At 43.9% G+C, this 25,820-nt stretch overlaps 2 protein-coding genes and 1 long non-coding RNA gene across 6 annotated transcripts in view; 2 read left to right on the plus strand and 1 right to left on the minus strand.

Moving 5' to 3' along the window:
• The window catches only part of LOC135093777 (uncharacterized), a 4,944-nt gene extending 1,634 nt beyond the window's left edge, over positions 1–3,310 (plus strand). For both annotated transcript variants that reach the window (XR_010263489.1, XR_010263488.1), the window contains exon 3: positions 2,734–3,310. This is a non-coding gene — a long non-coding RNA (uncharacterized LOC135093777). The remainder of the gene's footprint in view (positions 1–2,733) is intronic.
• A 1,054-nt stretch (positions 3,311–4,364) lies between these two features.
• On the plus strand, positions 4,365–14,176 carry LOC135093770 (RNA N6-adenosine-methyltransferase METTL16-like). 3 transcript variants are annotated; one of them, XM_063993378.1, is made up of 11 exons: positions 4,365–4,606; positions 6,784–6,998; positions 7,233–7,401; positions 7,644–7,792; positions 8,192–8,402; positions 9,005–9,220; positions 9,880–9,970; positions 10,557–10,673; positions 10,975–11,146; positions 11,776–11,908; positions 12,346–14,176. In XM_063993378.1, the coding sequence occupies exons 2-11, from the start codon at positions 6,819–6,821 to the stop codon at positions 12,795–12,797; spliced, it is 1,890 nt and encodes a 629-aa protein (XP_063849448.1). In that variant the 5' UTR covers positions 4,365–4,606; positions 6,784–6,818; the 3' UTR covers positions 12,798–14,176. The 3 variants fall into 3 exon arrangements, with proteins under 3 accessions (XP_063849448.1, XP_063849447.1, XP_063849450.1); XM_063993377.1 differs by lacking the exon at positions 4,365–4,606 and adding an exon at positions 5,440–5,593; XM_063993380.1 differs by lacking the exon at positions 4,365–4,606 and adding an exon at positions 5,680–5,939.
• Positions 14,177–14,556: 380 nt separating this feature from the next.
• On the minus strand, positions 14,557–25,344 carry LOC135093769 (proline-rich protein 36-like). The gene is made up of 4 exons (XM_063993376.1): positions 24,565–25,344; positions 24,058–24,216; positions 22,039–23,481; positions 14,557–21,926 (listed from the first exon to the last, which is right to left on the minus strand). The coding sequence occupies exons 1-4, from the start codon at positions 24,932–24,934 to the stop codon at positions 21,880–21,882; spliced, it is 2,019 nt and encodes a 672-aa protein (XP_063849446.1). The 5' UTR covers positions 24,935–25,344; the 3' UTR covers positions 14,557–21,879.
• Between the last annotated feature and the right edge of the window lie 476 nt (positions 25,345–25,820).

The following is a 25,820-nucleotide window of genomic DNA, read 5'->3' on the forward strand; positions in this document are numbered from 1 at the left end:
ACTACTACTACTACTACTTAGATTACTATTCGAGACGTTGAAATCTCTTCCTCCTCCTCTTCTTCTTCTTAGTAGTAGTAGTAGTAGTAGTAGTAGTAGTAGTAGTAGTAGTAGTAGTAGTAGTAGTAGTAGTAATGGTGGTGGTGGTGGTGGTGGTACTAGTATCTTTTTTTCACTTCGGCATCATTATTTTCTTACGCAATGCTAAGGACAAGCTCTCTCTCTCTCTCTCTCTCTCTCTCTCTCTCTCTCTCTCTCTCTCTCTCTCTCTCTCTCTCTCTCTCTCGTAACAGAAAATGGAAAGACCGAAAGGGAAACGCTCTTATTTTGAGGTAGAGAGAAGACTGATAAATATAAGAAGAAAGATGGACAAGATAAAGACGTAAGAAGGAAAGAAAGAAGGAATGAAGAGAACAGTAAAAATAGACAGAGAAATGGAAGGGAAGGAGAAAGGGAGGAGAGTAGAAAGATGAAAAAAAATATTAGAGGAAGATGAAGAGAGGAGAAAGAATAAGAGGAATAAAGAAGGGAGGAAGAGGAGATAGGAGAATAAAGGGGAAATAGAAGACATGTGGCAATACAGCATTCATGTGTTAGATGTGGCAACACCGCCCCGTGAATCACCCTCCCCCTCCCTCACCTCTCCCCATCACCGTAAAGTGTGTCACATCCTCCTTCACACACACACACACACACACACACACACACACACTCACACTTATTTCAAGGTACTGTTTCTCTCTCTCATCTTTTTTTTTTTCTCTCTCTCTCTCTCTCTCCTCATTTATCATGTCTGTACTGTATACATTCCCTTTCTTATATAGTTTATCTTCTCTCTAAACTAATTTTCCTTTTCCTCAAGATATCCATTCTCTTTTTTTCATCTTTCCTTCGTTAATTTTATTCCCTTTTAGCATTATGTACTAATCTTGGTCTAAACTCGCCCTCTTTCCTTTTTCTCTCTTCAAATCTCTTATTTCTTGTACATCTCCATATTTCCTTCCTTTTCTTTTCTCTTTATCTCCTCATCTTGTTCTCTTCTTCCTTTTTCTCTAATCGTCATCTCTTATCTCCCATCTTCCCTTCCTTTTCATCTCATTATCATTGTTCTCTTTTCTTTCTCATCCTCCTTTCCTTTATTTATCATTGTCTCCTGATATTTCTTTCTCTCATCATCTTCCTTTTTCTTCTCTCTCTCATTTATCATTATCTTCCTAATAACTTCCACTACAGCCTGATAAACTATCACTAGAATCATGAAAACACCCTTACACATTTGTTGTTGTCATCTTCTTGTACCTGAAATTAATACGTGACTTTTCTTGAAGGTTTCTTGTGGCTTGGGTCTTCTAAGGGGATTCCTGGATCTGTAAGGTTGCTGGCTGGCTGGCTGGTGGGAAGCTATGAATGTGGTAGTATTCTTAAATGCGTGTCTTCTCTTTTTTAGCAGGGAAGATATTGGAGTTTTCAAGAAGGATACTGGGGTTTTCTAGGGTGTTCTGTGGTTCTAGGGATAGTTTAACAAGGATTCTGCCGTTTTTTAACAGGTGTAATGGAGGATGATGGGGTTTTCTAGGGTATTTTTTGTTTCTAGGGATACTTTAACAAGGATTCTGCCGTTTTAACAGTTGTAATGGAGGATACTGGGGTTTTCTAGGGTATTTTTTGTGGTTCTAGGGATAGTTTAACAAGGATTTTTGCCGTTTTTACAGGTGTAATGGAGGATACTGGGATTTTCTAGGGTATTTTTTGTGGTTCTAGGGAGTTTAACAAGGATTCTGCCGTTTTTACAGGTGTAATGGAGGAGGATACTGGGGTTTTCTAGGGTATTTTTTGTGGTTCTAGGGAGTTTAACAAGGATTCTGCCGTTTTTACAGGTGTAATGGAGGATACTGGGGTTTTCTAGGGTATTTTTTGTGGTTCTAGGGAGTTTAACAAGGATTCTGCCGTTTTAACAGGTGTAATGGAGGATACTGGGGTTTTCTAGGGTATTTTTTGTGGTTCTAGGGAGTTTAACAAGGATTCTGCCGTTTTTACAGGTGTAATGGAGGATACTGGGGTTTTCTAGGGTATTTTTGTGGTTCTAGGGATAGTTTAACAAGGATTCTGCCGTTTTAACAGGTGTAATGGAGGATACTGGGGTTTTCTAGGGTATTTTTGTGGTTCTAGAGATAGTTTAACAAGGATTCTGCCGTTTTTACAGGTGTAATGGAGGATACTGGGGTTTTCTAGGGTATTTTTTGTGGTTCTAGGGATAGTTTAACAAGGATTCTGCCGTTTTAACAGGTGTAATGGAGGATATTAGGGCTTACTAGGGTGCTTTTTGTGATTGGAGGGATAGTTTAACAAGGATTTTGCCATTTTAACAGGGTATAATGGACGATATTGGGTTTTTAAGGGTGGTTTTGTAGTTCTAGGGATGATAGTTTTAACAAGGATTATATCGTTTTAACAGGGTATAATGGAGGATAATAGGCTTTTCAACAGTGCTTCTTTGTGGTTCTAGGGGTAGTTTAACAAGGGATTCTGCCATTTTAACAGGGTGAAATGGAAGGTATTAGTGTTTTCAAGGGTGTATTTTTTATCATTTTATTAATTATTTCACAGGAATTTGAGAACGCTGCGGTAAAGTTTAAGGAATTTGAGAACCTTAGTAAAGTTCCTGAAGTCCCCGTTATAATATCGCAAATTTGTCACCTGTCCTGTCATGTTCACCTCTCCTACTGATTACAGGTGGTGCTGGTGACCCTTCCCTGAGTCTACACAGAGAGGATAGACTGAAATTAATTGATTGTGAGATATGAGATGCTGGTGACCCTTGCTTGGAAAAATGTACCGAAAAGATGGATTAATATAGAGATAACAGGTGATCTTGAAACTTCCTTGAAACTGCACTGGGGATGGACCAAGAAGATTGATGGTTTAAACAGACACTTCAGGCAATCACAGGGACTCAAGGTTTACTGAAGTTGGGTAAAAGTCATTAGGAGAGTTTAAGGAAAGACTTGTATGGGATAAAAATTAGCAGGAGAGATAGGGAAAGACTTGTATGGGGTTAATAGTTGGCAGGATGGTTTAGGGAAAGACTTGTGTGGGGTAAAAAATAGCAGGAGACTTAGGGAAAGACTTGTATTGGGTAAAAGATGGCAGGAAAGTTTAGGGAAAGACTTGTGTGGGATAAAAGATAACAGGAAAGTTTAGGGAAAGACTTGTGTGGGGTAAAAATTGGCAGGAAAGTTTAGGGAAAGACTTGTGTGGGATAAAAGATAACAGGAAAGTTTAGGGAAAGACTTGTGTGGGATAAAAGATAACAGGAAGTTTAGGGTATAAGACTTGTATGGGGTAAAAGATAGCCAGGAAAGTTTAGGGAAAGACTTGTGTGGGGTAAAAAGTTGGCAGGAAGGTTTCAGGGAAAGACTTGTATGGGGTAAAAGATAGCAGGAGAGTTAGGGAAAGACTTGTGTGGGTAAAAGATAGCAGGAGACTTAGGGGAAAGACTTGTGTGGGGTCAAAAGTTGGCAGGAAGGTTTAGGGAAAGACTTGTGTGGGGTTAAAAGATAGCAGGAGACTTAGGGGAAAGACTTGTGTGGGGTAAAAGATAGCAGGAGGGTTAGGGAAAGACTTGTATGGGGTATAAGATAGCAGGAGACTTAGGGGAAGATGTGTGGGGAAAGTTATAGCAGTGAGGGATATTTTTCAGCAGTTAGGGAAAGTTTTGTGGGGTAAAAATTCAGGTAAAATTAAGGAAAGGTTTCTCAAAGGTGACTTACTCAAAGGTAGGTGCCATCTGCAAGGCTTTCCATAATTCCTTGCCTTCCTTCCTAAGAGAGACCTTAGCTGGGTGTATAGATAGATTGATTAGATTATTGTTTTTGTATCTATTATTTGTTTGTGAATTATAAACACATTAATTTAACTTTATATGTGCATTCTCTCTCTCTCTCTCTCTCTCTCTCTCTCTCTCTCTCTCTCTCTCTCTCTCTCTCTCTCTCCACAGACCCACAGTATGTCCCCCACAGTCTGCTGACAAACCACAGTCCTTCACCACAGCCTCTCTGACACAAAGCTTCCCTTGAGCCCTGAAATACCAGTTCCCTCACACCACACCACATCACATCACACCACAACCACAACCACAACCACACCACACCATACCAACACCCCACATAACCAAGCCTTCTCACTCACCCTGAACAGAGACGCTGCCATGTGCCGGCCTCTGTGTGTGCCGACATGTGTGTGTGCTGACCTCTGCTGTCAGGACCTCTGCAGAAGACCCTGGAAGGAGGAACAGGAGTAACAAGGCAACATAAGAGGAGGTGTGGGAAGAAGCGGAGGAAGAGGAGCAGTAGGATTCAAGACACACTCACAGAAAAGCAACACAAGAGAGATTATGGAAGTAGAAGGAGCAACACAAGAGGCAGTGTGGGAAGATTAGGAGGAACAGGAGCAGTAGGACTCAAGACACAACTCACAGGAAGGCAACACAAGAGGTGGCCTGAGAAGAGGAGGAGGAGGAGGAGGAGGAAGAGGAGCAGCAAGATTCAAGGCACACTCACAAAGGCAACACAAGGAGACACAACAAGCCACAAACAAGAATGAAACAGTTGGTACCTCTTGTGTAATCTCTCACTTAATCTTGTGGTGCCTTGACAAATAAAGCTTGTATGTTTTTATCATGTATCTCTGTTCTGTCTTCACTAAATTTACCTTCCTGCATTATCGTTTGTTAATTGTTCTCTTTTGTCATGTATTTTCATTATCTTACCTAAGCATTCATCAGGTAAATTCCTTCCTTGTCACCTTAACACACCTTCCTTACCTCCCTTTCATCTTCCTTGCTAACAGTTTCCTCCTCAGTTTACCTCCTTGCCTAGTACTCAGTTTCCTCCTCAGTTTACCTCCTTGCCTTGTACTATCACCTTAGAGTCCCTTCATTGACTCCATTATTCATGCTAATTGTTCCCTTCACTTCCTCTATCATTAACTCCCTTCAATATTCCTGCTAACTGTTCCCTTCACTTCTCTAATGTACCTTCAATATTCCTGCTAATCCTTCCCTTCACTTCCTCTAATGTACACTTGGCCTGCTAACACTTCTCTTCACTTCCTCTCAATATTCCTGCTAATCCTTCCCTTCACTTCCTCTAATGTACACTTGGTCTGCTAACTGTTCCCTTCACTTCTCTAATGTACCTTCAATATTCCTGCTAATCATTTCCATCCATCCATCCTCCATCAGTTTATAAGAGAAAAGAGAAAATTAAAAGTAAGGCAAAATATTCCATTCAGGGTCCAAGTGTATAATAAAACCTAATTGTAAACAAAGTAATTAATTTTAAAACACAATTTGAAACACAAATAAAAAAAAAACAAGATAAAATAAGGAAAATAAGTTGCCAAATAATAAGCCAAAATAAACATACAGGGACTAGGTGTATAAAAACGATCACATGTAAACAAGCCAAGTTGAAACGTTCAACTGCAGGAAGCAAGACACATTGTTTGAATTACTTGTGTATTGGTCTGTTGCGAGACTCACTGGCATTAGGGAAGGAGAGAAAGGAGTAGGAGGCTGTCAAGATGGCCACCAGTGAGTATAAGGAGGAATGCATGACGTATTAGGCAGAGTGACTAGTATAAGGAGTGGAGGAAATATAGGGAAGGGTGAAATATAAGGACAGAATTGTATAAGAAATAGGGATGTGGCAGGATATAAGGAATGGGTGAAGTATAAGGAAGAGTTAGGGTTATGTGGTGTTAGCATACTGATACCCAAGCCAGGCTACCTACGTGGAATCTGCCTTGTGAGGGGCGGACCCGTGGCCTGGCTAAGCACCTAACAGTACTGAGGCTTGTGGCTGATCAGGATACTTAGCTGAACTGTCCGCTTGGGTCGGGAAGAAGCCAAGCAGAAGGTGGAGCAGTGGGTGGATGAGGTGAGGCGTGCTCTTAGCGTGTGGCTGGACAGTGACTGGACGCGTCGCTCGGATCGTCCCAATAAACACTGGTCAAGGGGTTCGGATCCTGCTTGACCCCGGATCCGGCACTCGTGGAGAATTGTGGTCCCAGGCGCTTACATCCCGGGCTGGCTGGGCCCGTGGCAGCGCCGCCTGCAGGCATGAGTTGCCAATTATGCATTTCTGTTGGTGTTACTTTATTTTATCACCACGATAATACACACACACACACACACACACACATGTCTCGCGATGTAAGAGAGAGAGAGAGAGAGAGAGAGAGAGAGAGAGAGAGAGAGAGAGAGAGAGAGAGAGAGAGAGAGAGAGAGCGCCCATTCATTAAGGTGGGTTGTTAAATATGAGATCATTTTATCATTGTTTAGTTGGAAATTAGTATATTGCCAACAAAGTGAAGTATAAGGAGGAGCAGAGTGTAGGAGGGTATAAAGAGGAATAAATTAAATATAAGGAGGAATGGATGAAGTATAAATAGTGACATGTATAAGGAAGAACAGTTGGTTGAAGACAGACAAGTACAGGGAAGAAGGGCTGGTTGAAGACAGAGTGACAGTTAAAGAGTGACAAGTGTAAGGATTAGTGACTGGTATACAATGAAGAGTAACTCAGTATAAGGAAGAGTAACTCAAGCATTAGGAGGAATGACTGGAGTATTAGTAAAAGTAGCAGGCAGGGTGTTCCAGAGTCTACCAAACACACACACACACACACACACACACACACACACACACACACACACACACACACACACACACACACACACACACACACACACCACTCACTCAAACATTAATTACCTTGACAGAGAAGAAGACTGTGCCGCCAAAGCTGAACAAATTCATGCATCCGCGGAACCCCTACAGAACACCTCCAAGCTTCAAGAAGTTAGCCACTCAGTACTCAGAATTCCGCGCCCACTGTGCCTACGACGTGGCTGGCAAGGTGCATCTGGACTTCAAGAACCCTGATGCTCTCCGTGCCCTCACCACCTGCCTCCTCCATCAGGATTTTGGCCTTGAGGTGCTGGCTTGTGGTGTTCTTGGATTTGTTGACATTCTGCAGGAGTGTGGGAGTGTTTGAATGCATGAGGTTTAATTCTTTTCATGTATTTTAGTTTATAAGAGCAGTGAGTTTAATATAATGCGTAATAGTGTTAGAATCTCAGGGTGGTGTTGACATTGGTGAACTAAAAAATATACCTGATGGTGACTGAAAGTAAAATCCTAATTGGTCTTATTAATTTCCTTCCTGCAGGTGAACATTCCCTCAGACCGCCTGGTGCCAACGCTGCCCCTGCGCCTCAACTACCTGCTGTGGCTGGAGGACCTGCTCTTCCTGGCCGCCCGGAGGTGTGGCAGCGTTGGCAGTGGTAGTGGTGAGGGGGACAGTTCAGCGCCGCCCCCTGTGGTAGGGGTGGACATTGGTATGAGTCTGATGAGTCTGTGTGTTGTTTTTTGTGGTTTTGTTATCTCTCTGTGAGTTTATTATAATGTAGTACACTTTATCTTATTGTTTTGAATTTCTACATGGTTTACAAGTTTATTATAATACAGTATAGTGTTTGTCTACCATTTTTATAGCCTTTGCACACTTTTTATTGAATTTTACATCCTTTTTAAGTTTATTATTATGCATACCTCATCAAACTCCCTCCTTCCCCTTTAGGCACAGGAGCAGCGTGTGTGTACCCCCTGCTGGCTGCTGCACACTTCTCCTGGTGCATGCTGGCCACCGAGACAGACCCTGCAAGCTGCCAGAGTGCCCTGGAGAACGTGCAGAGGAATGGACTGGCCGGACAGATTGCTGTGAGGAAGGTGAGAGGGTTAGGTGGAGTGTTGGTCGTACTTTTCATACACCAGCTGGCTAAGTCATTATTTCTGTTATGGGGGAGGTGAAAAACTAAAAACCCTTACAACTATACTGCCACATCCAATTATTGCACTATTTGGAAGTTGCAGAATCTATTCTTTTTTATAGTCTTCTTTCTTGTAGATGCTTATAAAGACATATTGCTTTTAGTGCTGTGAAGTTTTTGATATCACAGTGAAGGGATTCAAGACACAACACAACTTGCATCATTCCCTCACAGAAACATGAAGGACTTTTAAGTCTCCGTATTGAACCAACACAAAACTTTTATTATCCCCCCACAGAAAACAAGGACTTTTAAACCCTTTTACCTACCTTAGCCCCCTCTGTCTCCCTCTCTTCAGGTGGAGGAGAAGACAATACTCAAGGAGGTGTTGGACCTGCCGGAAACACTCGCTCAAGTCTCCACCCTCAAACCTCGCACTGGTGATGGTGGTGGTGGTGGTAAATGTCTCTCCCGTTCCTCCCTTAAGTCTCGTCATTCGGATTCCCAGCGCTGGGGTGATGCATGCTCTGGGCTGAAGAAAGAGAAGGAAGGGAAGGGGGATGAGGAGGGTGAGGAAAGTTGGTTTGTGTTGTTTTGGGTCCCCATTTTTGTTTTGTGTGTTTTTTTGTCTGATTTTAATAGTTTCATGTTTATTTCTTTGGTTTTGTTTCTCCGCCATCTCTCTCTCAGTCTTGTTTTTTTGTTTTTTTGGTCTCTGTTTTGGTTCTTCTTCATTTTTGTTTTGTATTTGTCTTTGTTTCTATGTGGTAGATTTTTTGTCTTCTCTCTCTCTCTCTCTCTCTCTCTCTCTCTCTCTCTCTCTCTCTCTCTCTCTCTCTCTCTCTCTCTCTCTCTCTCTCTCTCTCTCTCTCTCTCTCTCTCTCTCTCTCTCTCTCTCTCTCTCTCTCTCTCTCTCTCTCTCTCTCTCTCTCTCTCTCTCTCTCTCTCTCTCTCTCATATCTTTAATTGTGTCTCATGTCTCTTATTATCTCTGTCTATCTATACCTGTCTTTCCATCCTGTGCATTTCATCTTACCCTCACCTTATCATCTCTCTCTCATCCTTTGTAGTCTTGTGTCTCTCTCTGTCTCCTGTTTTTATCTCTATCTTTGTCTCTCTATCCTGTGCATATCATCTCCTCACCTCTCACTCACACATCTTCCCCACACAGACAAAGAGAAGCACAAGGAAGGCAGCAAGACAGAGGAGCAGGAAGGCAAAGATGACATCAATGGAAAGGAGGAAGAGGAAAGAGAGGAAGCACAAGAGAGAGACTACATCTATGACTTCACCATGACCAACCCTCCCTTCTTCAGCTCTGAGGAGGAAGCTGACACCATGGCCAAGAGTAAGAAGGGCAGAGGGGAGCCCAATGCTGCACCCACTGGTAAGGGAGGCTGGGTCAAGTGTGTAGGTAATGAAAGGCTTGAATTGTTTCATAAATAGGCTCATAAACTTAGCAAGAATTTAGGTTTCAAGAGGAGGTTTGATAAAATTTGTGGATCTGTCTATCTATATACCAGGCTGGCAATCCCACATGGGGGGATCCAGACAAAGAGGCATGCACTTACATACATCATTCACACTCTTAGCCCTGTCAGTCCTCAGTAGAAAAGGACAGTCTTGTGGTCCCACTACACCCCAGGAGCCGAGGCATAGCACAGCAGGCTGCACACATCCACTGCAAGGCCCCACAGCACACTGGTTCACCCCTGCCCCTTCATAATGAGACCATTCACTACCCTGCACCTACTCCAACCCTGAGACTATAGCAGATGCAGAGTACTTCCACAGCAAGGCCCCACAGCACACACTGGTTTATCCCTGCCCTTTCATAATGAGACTGTTTCCTACCCTACACCTATGCCAAACCTGAGACCACAACAGATGCAGGGTACTTCCTGTAGTGCCCCACATTCGAGGTACACCAACACCCCCCTTACAAGAATCAACATTTTAAGAACACATGGTATGCCTTGTGTCCATGAAGTGCCTGGACTTTTGCTGCCTTGTCACATTCTTATGTTCCTACCTCTTGTTCCTCAGGCACAGCGCTGGAGAAAGTGACGGAGGGCGGGGAGGTGGAGTTCATTCGGCAGATGGTGGAGGAGAGCCAGCTGCTGAGGGACAAAGTGAGGTGAGGCAGTGTTAGTTGGTGGGTTTAATAAGATCTACTTGTTGCTGGAGTATTGAAGTGTTGTTATTCACTAATTTACCTCTTGCTGGAGTGTAATAGTGTTGTTATTCAGTGATTATTTATTTATTTATGTTTCTGTGTGCTTTGGAAGTGTGAAAGTGGATTTTTGAAGGTACAGTGTGCAAATAGAATAACACACACACACACACACACACACACACACACACACACACACACACACACACACACACACACACACACACATGGTTTGCTGCACACTTGTTAGTCAGTCAATCAACTAGCAATTCCTCTTCCACCACACACCTCAGTTCATGGTGTTCATAAACTTCAATCTATCAATCAATCAGTCATCCATTCATTCATTCCTCTTCCACCACACACACACACACACACACACCAGTCTATCAATCAGTCATTCAGTCATCTATTCTTTCCTCTTTTATCACACACACCAGTCAGTCAGTCAGTCAGTCAGTCACTCACTCACTCACTCACTCACTCACTCACTCACTCACTCACTCACTCACTCACTCACCCACTCACTCACCTCTCGTCTCTCCCTCAGGATCTTCACCACACTCATCGGCACCAAGGCTCATGTGCGGGAGGTGAAGAGGCTGGTGCAGGAAGCCAAGCCAACCTCCTGTGTCTTTACCGAGTTCTGTCAGGGGCGGACCATGAGGTGAGGAGCTGACCTGTTGCCCCAGTGTAGGAGTGTTGTTATTCAGTGATGTACCTGTTGCTGAAGTGTAGGAGTGTTATTCAGTGATTATTTAATTATTTATGAGGAGGAAGAGGAGGAGGAGGAGGAATAAACAAAATAGGTAAGGTTTAGGAAGCAATAGAAGGAATATATTTGCATGTAAGAAGGGTACCAGCTAATTGTATAAAAAGTCAATATTAAAAAAAAGGCCCACTGAGATCCCAGTCCCCAAAAAATAATGGCCAAAGGTATCTGAAATTTTACCTTATTCTTTGCACAGGTGGGGCGCTGCATGGACATTTGCTGCCGGTGTGAGTCTGAGTGAGGTGCGGAGTAAAAAGGAGATGGCCACCAAGAAGCCAATTGTGCTGCTGCTCCCCCGCACCCTCATGTCTGTGTACTCTGTGCCAGCTGCTTGGACTAAGGTGCTCGGCTGGCTCAAGGCTCTCAAGGTAACTGGCACCACCTCTCTCTCTCTCTCTCTCTCTCTCTCTCTGTTCTTAATTTTGTTGTTTTGGGGTGTGATACAAATCTCCTTTGTATTGTGTCGTTTGTAATCCTTTTTATCTTTACTCTTTTGTTCTGTTTTCTTGATCTCTGTTGCTTTGGGGTGTGATTCCAGTTTGTGTTGTTTCTTGATTCTTCATTCTTTTGGGTGACCGTCTTCTTAATTTTGTGCATGTTTTGGGGTGTGATTCAAGTGTTTCCTTTGTATTGTATCTCATAGCTTCAGTCTTGTAGGGAATGTGTACTTATTTCTTTTGCATCTTTGTATCGTGTCTTTTTGGGATGATTAATCTGCATTTTCTCTGTTACCTTTTGTATCCTCAGGCTTTTGGAGATGAATAATTATCTATATTCTTTGTATCATTCAAAATCCTTTGTATCTTCAGTCTTCTGGGGACAAGTAATTCTGCATCTCTTTGTTTCTCTCTTATCTTTTTATCTTCAGTCTTCTGGGGATGAATAATTCTGCATTTCCTTTTTATCTTTCCATCTTACATCTTTTGTTTCCTCAGGTTTCTGGGGCTGAATAATTATCTACCTACACACATGATAGTGACCCTCAATCCTCCTGCAGGTGAAGGTGGAGGTGTTCAAGAGCACCAAGTACTTCGTAAGCGCCAACGTGAAGGCGTTCAAGCTGACGTGGCTACACCAGCGGCGGCGGCGGCGGGAGAGAGAACGAGAGGGACACCACCAGCAGCACAATGGTGAGGGGCAGAATGGGGTGTGCTGTGTTGTGAGTTGTTGCTGCTGGAGAGATGAGATGACACAGGGTTGAGTTAGCATTGATGGTAGCTTGTTTGAATAAGTTGATATCATGCTGTATTGTGCCTGCTGCTTGTATCTGCGAGATGAGATGTGGGGGTTGAGTTAGGGTTGATAGTAGCTTTTCTCAATAAATTGAGGCCAAGTTTTCTGATAAATTGATGCCAGCTTGTCTGAATAAATTGATGGAAGCTTGTCTGACTAATTGTTGCTCTTTCTTGAAGCCTCAGTCCTCTTCACAACTCCCTGGAAGAGTAAAAACTGTGCATATCATTACTATTATGTAACAAACCCATATATCTGACAAATCATTCCTACAACAAAGCTTATAAGGTGACATTAGATGGGTGAATAAGGTGCTGCATTATATCCCTGACAGGTAAAGGTGCTAAGGAGGAGGAAAAGGAGGACAAAGGCTCATCATCTAAGAGGAAAACAGAAGATGAAGAGGAGAGTGAAAACAAGAGAGCACGGATAGAAACGGAAGGTGAAATGGAATCTGAAACAGAAGAGGGAAAACAAAATATGGAAGAAGAGGAGGAAGAGGAGTTAGATGAGGAGGAAGAGCTAGAAGAAGAGGAGAGTCACGAGGAAGGGAGATCAACAGACAAAGACAGCCAGCAGGGGACATCGACAGGAGGCTGGGGGGAGAGAAAACCAACAAAAGGTGGACTGAAGTGCCTCCTCAGGTGTAACTTCCAGGTGAAACAGACAGGAGGATTAATTAGCGTGGAGGCGCACTACCTGGGTGGGTCGCTGGGCAAGGATGGGCTGAACCAGTTAGTGCAGTACATGAGGAACCAGCTCACCTATCCACATACACAGTTCTAGAGCACTGTTCTTGTTTACTGTTCTCGTTTCCCATTAAGGCAGTGTTTCTGAACCATAGCTGTTGGTCGGTGGTATTATTATATATTGTTTTAATTTTCCTTAGGGCAGCATTGTTAACTGAGGGTGCTGAAAAGAATCGTAGCTGAGTAATCATTGTTATTATTTACTGTTTTTGTTTCCTATTAAGGCAGCGTTTCTTAACTTAGGGTGTTGAAATTAACTGTAGGGGTGATGGGAATGATGTGTGTGTGGTGGTGTATTGCCAGTGTTCCTCACAAAGGATGCAAAAGAGCTAAGATATTTTTGTGATGAATGTACATATTTGATTCTCATTTTCATGTGTTGGCAGGAAGTGTAGCTAAGCTTTGTGGTGCATGTTAGGGGTGCCAGCCTGCCTAGATCTGACTACAAGGGGCACTGAGATCAGGAAGGTTAAGAAACACTGCCTCAAGGGACTGACACCTTATGAGTTTCACCCAGGCTTTGTAGTCAGATTATCTCCTCTGATGTTCATCCTTCCCTTGTGGTGCAAAAGTATGAGTTGTGCCACTCTCAATGTGAGTAGGATGGACTACCAGTAATACCCTTTCACTTGTACACTACACTATCACCCTAATATGTTTCTGAATAAGTGCTAATCTTCATGACAAAATTCAAGATTGTTTAATACTTTTCCTTCATCATATGTTTGTTAGAGAGAAAATAATGCTGCATATATATGATAAAAAAGTAACATTCAAAGCCAAGCACCAGATGACTGTATCTATCTATATACCAGGCCAGCATTCCCACACAGGGTGGCCCAGACATGGCATGTGGTGTATATTTAAACTGGTGCCTGAAATGATACAGCAGATAGAACAGATGTGGGCTGATTAAATCATGTCCTGTTGCTTTGTATATACTCAACCAATATCTCTGTAGGTTAAGACTGAGTGGACACACACACACACACACACACACACACACAAAATCCTTGTACATACCCAACCATTGTCTCTGCAAAGAAAGGTTGAGACGAAGTAGACAAAACACACACACAAAGGTTACTCAATTTCCAGCCACATCTGTACCTGCTATCTGCTGAAATCCAGTGACTACAGCTGTTTGCTTCCTCATGTAACATCCTGCTATTTCATCAAGCACACACTGACTGAGGTACAAACAAAAGGTGTTTTTCTAACCAAGATGTTTAACAGTTAAGAGGTTCTGTTGCTCTTGACCGTTCCTGTGTTCTTACATTAATAGCTGGTGAAGAGATAAAATAAAAAAATAATAACATGCTACGAATATACCTGTACTTTACACCTGAGACCTTCCCTTGTATGAGTGACCTGTACTGAGGCTGTGATCTTCCAATAAATGGTACAGAATTTAAAGGGAATAATTTATAACTACCTCCAATCAATTATATACAAGTACCTCTATCTTTTATATATAAGCAGTCCTATCAACAATGTATAAGAACTAGCAGTTAAAAAAGTACTCCTATCAATTACACATAAGTACTCCTATCAGTCATATATAATCACCCCTATCAATTAGACAAGATCCTGCTAATAATTATATATAAGTACCCCTATCAGTTACACATATGATCCTCCTATTAATTATATATAAGTACCCCTATCAATTACACATAAGATCCTGCTATTAATTATACACAAGCATCCCTGCCAGTTACACGTCAGAACCATTACATTTTTTAACAGTAGACAGAGCGTCACCTTAGCCTAGTGTAGGAAACAGAAACACAATATTAGAGAAATGCATTTTGGCACAATATAAAACATATAAACATTTTTACAATGATGTTTGACCTCATACCATCATTACTACAAAACATTACATGCTAGACACACACTCACTCACATCATCTGGCTCTGTTTATACACACAGACACACACACGCACACGCACACACAGACAGACACACATGTCACAAAATATAAGCATCAAATCCAAGAATAAATGCACAGTGGCAGTGTTTCCTGTACACCACGACAAGTCAATGCTGGGAAATGCTTGAGTATCACAATGTAACGTTTCCAAAGCGAAGCATCTCGAAACCTTTCTTGGCCTGGAACTTACACCTCAATGCATTATATTTTGTACCTTTGCTCAATCCTATAAATCCAGGGAGAAGAATGGACTGGCTACCTCACATCACAGACACCATAATGCAGAGTTGCTCTTAGCCTAGCCTAGCCGGACCGAGCAACGGGGGGGACACGGCAGAAAAATACACTTTGTTATGAGGACGATACAGTTTCCCTCAGGACTTTTTGCGCTCGGCTGTACGGATAAATGCGAGAGAAGGTTTGGTTTATTTAAGGTTTGGCGTTTAGTGCTTCCTATCACCCTGTTCAGTGTTTCTAAATTCCCTATCTGATTGTACGAGTGGTGGTGATTCTGTGTGAAGTTAAGTAGCAAGGGAAAGTGGGAATACTTTTTTGGAGGGAATGGGTTTGGTTTAGGGTGAAAATTAAGGTTATAATGACTTTTTTTCATGGGTGGAGCTGGTGGAGGAAAATTAAGCTTATCGTAATAACCTTTAGCATGGGTGGAACTGGGTGGGAGAAAATTAAGTTCAAAATGATATTTTGTTGGGGATAGGGTTGGAAAAAGATTTAAGAGTATAATGGTGTTTCTGGATTCCCTAACTGCTTACTGATTGTACAAGAACATGGGTGATGGTTCTGTATGAAGTTAAACATCAGTAGAAAATGGATATATAATTCTTTTGGCATGAGTTGGGTTGATGGATAATTTTAAATTTAGTGATATTTTGTGAATGGGAGGGATTGGGTGGATGAAAAGCTTACAGTAATATTTTTTTAGGAAGTATGGTTGAAAAATTTACATTTCTAGTGATTTTTTTTTAAGGGGTGATGGTGGTAGTGGTGGTGGCGGTGGTGGTGATGGGATAAATTAGCTATGTTTACAGGGACATCTTTTCTCTTCTTTAACCTTACGAATTTGTACGGTGAAAAAATAGTCGTTTTGTGAGGGATTACTTTGAGGCTGCTGAGGTTATTACTGTACAGAGGTTGTCTTGCTTATAAAAATAGAATGTGAACACACGTACGTACACACTCGAGAAAGAAACACACACACACACACACACACACACACACACACACACACACACACACACACACACACACACACACACACACACACACCCACAATCATTCCTTGGGTCCATCTGCTCCCATCTCAGCCAAACAGCTTAGTTAGTGACTCTTGTACCGGTGACATTACTAATAATACAAAAAACGCATCCTAACACGACCTACCCTCCTGCAACACACACAGCAAGTTTATTATTTATTACTGAGACAAAACTCTGACCTAGCGATATAAATATACACGATTTTGTTTACAGTTGTCAAGTGCAGAGGTAGCACAACTCTACTGCATAATAATAATAATAATAATAATAATAATAATAATAATAATAATAATAATAATAATAATAATAATAATTGCATTAGGTACATTAATGAATACAATTGCATGGTTTTGTTTATAATGACATTTCATATTGTGTACAGTGATGAAGGGGGGAAAATAATGATGTGAGAGGGATGATAGTGATGGTGGTAGTGGTGGTGATATAATAATAATAAAAGAAAAAGGGAATAGAAAGCAAAGAATAAAAACAAAACTAGAGAAAACAGATCAAGAAAAATTAAAAGAAAAACAGACAAAAGTAGAGAAAACTAACAAAAAACACAACAAAAAGGTGACAAAACAGGGCACGGCAAACATAAACACTGGAAATCAACACAAAGAATGGAAAAAAATGAATATTATGATTTGAGAAACACTGCAACGAACACTAACACTGGAAGAAGAAGAAGAAGAAGAAGAAGAAGAAGAGAGAGAGAGAGAGAGAGAGAGAGAGAGAGAGAGAGAGAGAGAGAGAGAGAGAGAGAGAGAGAGAGAGAGAGAGAGAGAGAGAGAGAGAGAGAGAGAGAGAGAGAGAGAGAGAGAGAGAGAGAGAGAGAGAGAGAGAGAGAGAGAGAGAGAGAGAGAGAGAGAGAGAGAGAGAGAGAGAGAGAGAGAGAGAGAGAGAGAGAGAGAGTGGTAACAGCTCTCGTAAACACAATGACACAGGCCAAAGGGTGATAAGAGTAACGAGAGGCAGGGTTGTCGCCACCCTCCCAGCACAGAAATGAGAGGCTTGTGTCGTGTTGGCAGCAGTGAGTGAGAATGTGTGTGAGTGTGGCTTTGGTGGTGTGAAAGACTGACTGATTTGAAAATGATGTATTCTAACACCACTTCCATCTGATATTAAACTGCATAGAAGAAACTTGAATACTCTAACTTAAGAATTGGATATCAACACAGACAGATTAAGAGTGGAGGGAGGAGAGTGCTGCGTTTGTGACTGGTGGTGCAAGAAATTGATTTGAAGATGGTGGATTCCAACACTGTTTCTGTCTGATATTGAGCTGAATAAGTGAGTGTATTGACTTGAGAAATGAGGACAGTAGAAAAGAAGAGCTGTAGATGAACAGAACAAATACAGCTAAGAGAAAAAGATTTATAGATAAGTGTAATAAATAAAGATCAGTAAAAAAGAGCTAAGCAGAAGTGAAACAAATATGGATAAGTAAAAAAAAAGTTATGTGAGATGCCAGGAAAAAAAATATAAATAAATAAAAAAAAAATCATAGATGAGTGGAACACAGATAAGTCAAAAAAAAGTTATAGATGACTGTAACAAACTTAACAACAACGTTAAGTGCAAAGACGTTAGATAATCTTGAGGAGATGGATAAATTTAATGATGGTGGTAGATGAGACAAACAAACAGGAAGAATGATGTGTGCAAATGGATAAAACTTCAAGACAGGATAAATTTGAGGATGATGGTGATAGATGAGAGGAACAAGCAAGAATATGGTCAACAGCACAGGCATTAAATTTCAAGACACTGGAGTAAATACATGAAGATGGTACAGTAAATTTCTAAGCCGCGAGGAGCTGCCTTGTGTCTATCAACAGGCCTTTTGCAGTCTCCTTATTTCCTCACAACACACTGAAGGAGAAACAGACTGCCTCTTCACTCATTGATTAACAAACACTTCCACTGAGGTATGCAACAATTCTCAGCACAAGAAAACAATGTAAGGAGTCTTTATAAGTATCTACAAAAAAGAAGATAAAAAAAAAAAACAGATTTTGCAATTTCTGGCCAGTGCAGTGTTTGGAAATGGCAGCAGAACAAGAAAAGATGCCTTGGAGTGGTTAGTAATCAAGGAACAATATGGCGAACAATAATGAAAGGCTTAAACACACAATATCTGCTGTTCCTGCCACTAACCATCCCTCTGTGAAGCTCAACTGGCCTCCAATCTTCACCTTTAATTCTTTAGGGAGTGACGAGCAGTGTGACCCAGTGAGAGCCAAGCAAGAAGGCAACACTTACAAATTAACTTAGAGATCAGGTATGCTGGGTGCCTCTCAACCCACACTGACTTACATGTAATTTGTAGACTGACTGTGACACTGAATGACTGAGTGGTTAGTCCGGCAGAGTTCAAGACACACTGAGAAGGCACGAGTGGCCGAGGGTCAGCCTGTAGTGAAAACCTTGTTCCTAGAGAGTGCACAGGGTGAGTGTTGGTAGGAATGAGGTTTTCCCTGTAATATGGATGAGTTAAGGCCACAGGGGGGCTTTGTTGATACTTGTGTGTGTGTGTGTGTGTGTGTGTGTGTGTGTGTGTGTGTGTGTGTGTGTGTGTGTGTGTGTGTGTGTGTGTGTGTGTGTGTGTGTGTAGTTTACCTATTCATATCTTTACAGGAATTGAGTCAAGTTTGCTGTGTCCCACTCACTAAAAGCGATAGATTTTTTTTTCTTTAGATTTATGTACGTTATTTGTACAAGTCATTCCCTCTGGTGTGTGTTTGTGTCTCTATACCAGACATTTCCTTAAATAAATCTGCTCTTTTAATTTATCACCAGGTACAATTTCAGTGTAATCAAAGTTACATTACATCAGGTAAGAATTAAGAAAGTACAATTTAATTATCTGGGGTAAAACTTTCATGGCAGAACTTCTGAGGATAAGTATGTGTGTGTGTTTGTTTCAAATATGAGGAGGTGAATGAAGGCAAGATCAAGAAAAGAACTTCATGACTTCTTTTTCCTATAGCAAGCCCTCTCTCTCTGTGTGTGTGTGTGTGTGTGTGTGTGTGTGTGTGTGTGTGTGTGTGTGTGTGTGTGTGTGTGTGTGTGTGTGTGATTCAAATATAAGAAGAGAAGGAGGTGAAGGAAGGCAAGGAGAGAAAATGATAACTTTACAATTATCTTTTCTATAGCAAGCCCAACACTTCCAAAACTTGCAAAGAAACTGGGATGAGGCAACAGCGCACAACATACACGCAGCACAAAACGCGCGCACACACACACACATACACACACACGCATACAGCAGCTCTCCAAACACACACAGGGGCCCTCTGAACAGACTTCACCACTCATGATCTCCATCACGTGAGCGCCTGAGGTAGACACACCCTCTCCACCAACCCCTGCAGTGGGGGGAGCTTCCAAATGTGACTCAAGCCATATCGTCTGAGAATGAAGTTTGCTGCCAGAACCCTTGAACCTGACTGGAAAATGACACACACACACACACACACACATACCAGCTCTTTATCCCCCAAACACACACACACACAAGCTCCCTGTCTCTCTCACACACACACACACACACACACACACACACACACACACACACACACACACACACACACACACACACACACAAGCTCTCTGTAGCCTCCTACACACACACACACACACACACAAACTCACCCTCTTTGTCTCTCCCTCTCACACACACATACACACACACACAGCCATATTCATCTGGTGCCTGACAAGCTGTTGCAATGCAGTGAGGTCTGGGAGAGTCTCTGGTTGATCAGCCAAGAGCAAGGAAGGGAAGATGATGATGATGTGTGTATTGTGAGTTCTCTTTCAGCTTTCCCAGGCCAGCAAAGGTATGCAGCGAGGTACAACTGGCGGTGACGGGCGAGAGCTGCTGCCAGTTCCTGTACCACTCGTCCACACGTCAAAATATGTACAGATAAAAGCTTTCATGCCATTCCTTAAAAAAATAATGATAAAATAGCATTCTTTACAGGTCGGTGAGAGAAGGAGATATATATTTATACGTATATACGAGCATACAAAGATAAATTTTGGGTCGGGGAACTTGTGCCAGTGAGGTGGACAGTCTCCCGTGATGTACAGACTGGAGGATAGACATGGTGAATCGAAAAGGGGTACCAGACAAGAGATGCTACAGATGATACAGTAACGTGCTCAAGGTGACTGTGTGTGTGTACAGTCATGGGGAATCAAGTAACACACCACACTCCCATATTTAATGTTCCCTCTTGATTGTAAAGCCATGAATCTCTTATATGCCTGACTTTGTTAAACTGTCAGATCAAGGGACTAAAGAAAGAGATGCAAGGTAACTGTGTGTGTGTGTGTGTGTGTGTGTGTGGTCATTTTAAGTCAAGTAACACATCACACTTCCTCTTGATTGTAAATCCTTGAATTTCTTAAAGTCTGATTTTGTAAGACTGTCAGATCAAGAAAGAGGAGATGCACGGTGACTGTGTGTGTGTGTATGGCCATGTTAAGTCAAGCAGCACAGCACACAGCCACAACCAGCACTTACCCTCACTCTTAAGTCCTCAGACCTCCTACAACCCTGGTTTTATAAGACTGCTGGACAATTTTTCTCCCCATAACCACTTACAATTTTTCTGGCATATTTTTGTACTACTCTGAAATAATTCTGTAGTATGCAAACCAAAAAAATTATTATATCTTTTCTTTCTGTGTCCTGAATGTTCACAGAAAAATAACAAATAATAATAATCCCTTTTCTTTCTTCCGTCTCTATGCAAATTATCATCTTAGTGCTTTGAATGTTAACACAAAGATGAAAAATAATAATAATCTCTTTTTTTTTCTGTGTCCTGCATGTTCACAGAGAAACAGAAAGTAATAGTAATTCTTTTCTTTCTTTTGTCTCTATACAAATCATCGTTTTAGTATCCTGAACGTCAACAGAATGATAGAAGAAATAATGACCCCTTTTCTTCTGTCAATGTGAATCATCTTTTAGTCTCCCAAATGCTAAAAATGACCACAGCAGCAGAAGGACCAAGACAAAGAGAACACAAGACAAGGAAGTGAGTGCGCATTACTTGACTCCAAACCATGACTGTCTCTGTAACCGGACGTGTACCCCCAAACCCTCAAATTCTCCGGCGCCCGACTCCCTCACATGTAAACAGTGATGCACAAGGAATCTGTACTGGCTGGTCTACAATTAGTGAGGCAGCTGAAGGGGAAAGACTCGAAATATAAGGCAAGACTGAATTTCAATATTGTGACATTTCATTATGCCGGAGCGATGGGGTGAGATGGGGAGAAGTCTGGGAGGAATAGAGCCTTGAATTGCAATGCAGGTAGGTTTTGTTTATCCACGGAAGAGCCTTAACCATTTCACTGCTTGATATTTTGCCATTATCACCTACTTCTACACACTTTTATTTGTACTACAGTTTCTGTGAGAGTTCTGTAGCTTAAGAAAGACAGAGATAATGCAGTCTCTTTTTTCTAGCATGGCCAAAAACAGCAGTGAAAAGGGTAAGGGATGAGGGGATGGAGGTCTGGATGAAGGGAAGAGGAGAGATGATAATAGAAGTATGAGTATGTTTATCCAAGAATAACAGACAAGATAGAAGAGACACACATGATGATGGATGAGGAGGAGATGAGTGAGTGAAGGCGTTGCTGTGATGATGGGAGGATGATGTGAATTTGGCAGGAGACTACTGTGTTTGTGTTCCGTCTGTGTGATGCTCACGTCTCGTGCTGCCCCGGGGACGTGACAGCATGGCACCCCAGGGGCCTCCACGCACCACACCACACCTGCTCCGTCCTCCTCTCCTCTCTTCTCTCTTCCTTTGCCTCGCTCCACCTTTCCTCTCTTGCCTCTCAGCTCCTGTCCCGGTGTGGGCCGCAGCCTTCACCATGCCTCCTACTTCCCTAAGTGATTCCTTGGTTTGGACAAGTTGAGCGGTGCATCTGCAGAAAAGACACAAGACAGCATTACTACCAGAGTGCTGCCACATCTGACTATGCATTGTACAGCACCAGGAGCACCTGTGGCAACACTGCAGCATTGGTGTGGACTCACCTTGTGGTGGTGGTGATGGGAGGGGGGAGGCCAGGGAGGGGTGAGGGGAGAGTGGGTGGGCAGGGGGAGGGGGAGGCTGCCAGGGAGAGGCACGGCCCCTGGGGCTGGCACCCCGGCTAAGGTGGGGTGAGGCAGGGGTGGGGGGAGGATACTGGTGTGTCTTGGGGCTTGGGGAAGCTGGGGGATGGGGGGAGCAGCGGGAGGTCAGGGAGGGCTGGCGCAGCAGCTGGGCGGCCACAGAGGTGGGGGGGTAGTAGTACTGTGCCCCAGGCAGGGGGGGTGGCAGGGGGCCGATGGGGTAGGTGCCCAGGCTGGCAGCAGCAGCAGCAGCAGCCGTGGCAGCGGCCAGGGCCTGTGCCATGTCTGAGGACTGTGCGGCAGCAGCAGCAGCAGCAGGTCCCACCAGGCCAGGTGCCAGGGAGTGCATCAGCATGTAGCGGGGATCCATGTAGGGCCCCAGGGGGTACAGGCCGGCCACTGGGCCATACCGGGACAGGTCATACCGCTCTGGGGAGGGCCGGCGGTTCAGGTCCAGCAGGGTATCGCCCCGGTCTGGCCCCACCTGCTCCCGCTCTGCCTTCACTGAGGGGGGTGGGGGAGGGTCAGGGGGCCGCTCCCTGGCCCGGGGTGGGGCGGCCTTCACCTCCGGCTTGAGCAGCGTGCGGAGGAAGGAGTCACCCTGGCGACTAGTGGCTGAGCCCACCCCCATCCCCGCCCCACCTCCTGCCCCCTCATGGTTGAGGATAGAGTCGATGCTGTACACAGATGGGGCCAGCACGCTCACCCCACTGCGGTGCGGGGCAGGGCCTGGTGAGGACAGGGAGGAGGGATAGGGGGAGGCAGAGGAGGAGGAGGAGGAGGATGAGGTGGTGGGGATTTGTGCCACGCCTGCTGCCCTGTCCCCTGGGGCCTGTGGTAGCCCTGCCGAATGGAGCTTCTTGCGGTGCAGGGCGGCGGGCACGTCCTGGTCCGTCTCCATCTGACGGAGGTAGCGCTTGCGGGGCGACACAAAGGTGGGGTCCAGAGCCTCACCTCCTCCCCCTGCTCCGCCCCGCTGCTCCAGCACACTGTGGAGGCTCACATCAGCCTCCACACGCAGCCCCACCCACAGCAGCCGCACCAGCTTCTCCAGCCGGGCTGCCCCCTTGCCCACCGCTCCCTCCCCCTCCACCTTCACCTTCCTGTCCCCCTCCGCCTTGCTCTCCACTTTGGCTGTCTTCTCCACCACCTTTTCATCCGGGGGCACCTGCAGCAGTGGGTTCCGCCGCCGCCGTCCCACAGGGAGCTTCCGCCGCTGCACCCGGGCATCAGGGGGGCAGTGGAACCAGAAGGCGGCAGCCAGAGCAGGGGCAGCAGGGCCTCGGGCGGGGCGGGGCAGTGGCTGCTTCCTGATGTGATCGCTGGTCCATGGCGATGAGTTGAGGGAGGAACAGTCATCTGACACTGCCGAGGAGGAGTGGATGAGAGTTGGGAGAGGCAGAGATGCAAGGGACAAGGAAGACAGAGTGGAGGAGGAGGGGGAGAGAAGGGAAGGGAAGGGAAGAAGGAAGAAATGGAAATGGCAAGTGAAAAGGAGAAAGAACAGAAATGAAGATGGAGGATAAGAGAGAGAGAGAGAGAGAGAGAGAGAGAGAGAGAGAGAGAGAGAGAGAGAGAGAGAGAGAGAGAGAGAGAGAGAGAGAGAGAGAGAGAGAATCAAAACTGTGGAAGCATAACTTACAATGATATATAACAAAACTCTCGGTAACCCAAAAATAACACAGGCAATACAAACTACACATAAAAAAATATAAAACAAGACACACACACATACACACATACACACAGACTCCTGAAAACATACATAGCCAAAACATTATAGTGTAGATACTTAAGGTTAATTTAAATATATATGTAGATTCTCAACTAACATGGCTATCTGATAAAATAATATAAAAAAACTAACATTACTAACCATCACAAAACACTTAATTTCTCATCTTTGCTATACAACATCAAGACACACCAGCACACACTCACCAGACTGCGAGGTGGGGGTGTCGTGCCGCAGGGGGTGCTGGGTGGTGGTGGTGGTGGTGGAAGAGGGCGGTGGCCAGTACGTCTTGCTCTTGACAGGCACCCAGCCCGCCGGTGCGCCCATCTCTGTGCGGTGAGACAGCTCCAGCAGGAACTTGCCCTCTGTGTGTGTGAAAATGCTTGTGTCACTGGGAACTGGTTTTGCTTATACATGCCTAACCTAATGTAATTCCACCAGGGGCTGACGGGGCTGTGTGTGAAAATGTGTGTGTGTGTTTGGGTGCGGGGGGTGTGTGAAGGGACAAGGATGAACCTTGCTGTGGGGCCTTGCTGTGGAAGTACCCTGCATCTGCTGTGGCCTTAGGAGTGCTGTATGTGTGGGCTAGGGAACGCTCTCATGATGAAGGCAAAGAATGAGATGAAAAATACAACTCAAAAATATATCATGAACTAAACACACACATACACACACACACATACACAATCACCACCACCACCACTACTACATACCCTTGAAGAACGTGAGTCTACCACCACCAGCACCACCACCTCCAGCCTTGTCCTCCGTGGCACTGTTGGCACTGTTGGGTCTGCTTGCGGCCTTGGAGCTGGCACTGGCTATGGGGGTGCCAGGCTTGCCCCGCACCTCCGCGCCCGGGCCGGTGGGGGGCGGGGTGTGGGCGCCCAGGAACACGGTGGGGCTCTCGCATTTAATCTTCCCAGGGGTAGAAGGGGAGAGTGGCGAAGGGAGAGGCGTGGACGGGGAGAGAGGCGAGGGAGAGGCGGGTATCTTGTCATTGACCCCCGTAACTGCCTCCAGCGTGCCCTTGACCACCCTGACGCACACATCTGTCCTCGATACCTCAGTCTTGTTCTTCATGGCGGCCCCGCTACACCATCATTAAGGAATTCCTCGCCATTGACTTCAGGCGATCTAAGCTTCTCTCACCACCCGTATTTCACCCCTGCATGGCCACTTCCACCCGCCATTTTAAGCCTCGTGCGGGGGTGGAGGTGAAGGTCGTCCACTTTTCACTTGTCCCAGGTCGTCTGGTCGCTCGTGGTCGTGTAGTTCGTGTGATTTTCGGTGTTAATTAAAAACTTAGTCTTCCTCTCTTCACCTCAAAACATCTCCTCCGTGTTGTGTTCCGTTCCGCGTTCCGCCGTTCAGCGTGCGTTCACTCCAATCCTTTATTTAAAGTTTCTATAGTGTTTATTTTAGAATTATAAGGGACCATATGGATTTTCTTATCTCCCGTGGCCCAAGGAACAGCCGCCGGATATGTTTTTTCACACTTTATGCACTGATAAGTTTTCTGGAAGGAGTATGAAAATGGCCAGTGTTTTGTGTGTTCCGTTCTGCCGTTCCTTGTGTCCAATTTTTTTTTCTAAGTATGAAAAAATAAACAATAATAATAAGCCGAATCTTATATCTTGTTTTATGTTATCTTATTTAATTATTTATCTACTTATTTTCACATTTTGTCATCTGTTATAAGACACTATCAGTTTACCTGAAAAATTAATGCGACACAAAATGACATGAAATATAAATAAAACTGCAGAATAAAATTTAACAAACTATTTAGAGAAAATCGTGATAAAATAACAAAATAGAATGTATACAACATAGCACTTAGGGACAAAGAATGCCGAAATAGCGTTCCTTGTCCCGTAACAAAATTCATATATAAATAAAACCCCAAAATAAAGATGAAGAAAATATGGGAATCTACAAATGAATAAAAAAAAAAATTAACAAAAAT

Source organism: Scylla paramamosain, chromosome 43 (genome assembly GCF_035594125.1).
Source record: "Scylla paramamosain isolate STU-SP2022 chromosome 43, ASM3559412v1, whole genome shotgun sequence".
Taxonomy (NCBI): domain Eukaryota; kingdom Metazoa; phylum Arthropoda; class Malacostraca; order Decapoda; family Portunidae; genus Scylla; species Scylla paramamosain.

Bases quoted from the DNA above. Each gene is read 5' to 3' on its own strand.
- LOC135093770 (XM_063993377.1), top strand. The intron at 7,793-8,191 runs GTGAGAGGGTTA...CCCTCTCTTCAG, and splicing joins GACAGATTGCTGTGAGGAAG to GTGGAGGAGAAGACAATACT. The intron at 11,909-12,345 runs GTGAGGGGCAGA...TATCCCTGACAG, and splicing joins ACACCACCAGCAGCACAATG to GTAAAGGTGCTAAGGAGGAG.
- LOC135093769 (XM_063993376.1), bottom strand. From the start codon at position 24,934: ATGAAGAACAAGACTGAGGTATCGAGGACAGATGTGTGCGTCAGGGTG. The intron at 24,217-24,564 runs GTATGTAGTAGT...TCACACACACAG, and splicing joins TAGACTCACGTTCTTCAAGG to AGGGCAAGTTCCTGCTGGAG. The intron at 21,927-22,038 runs GTGAGTCCACAC...TCTTTTCTGCAG, and splicing joins CCCATCACCACCACCACAAG to ATGCACCGCTCAACTTGTCC.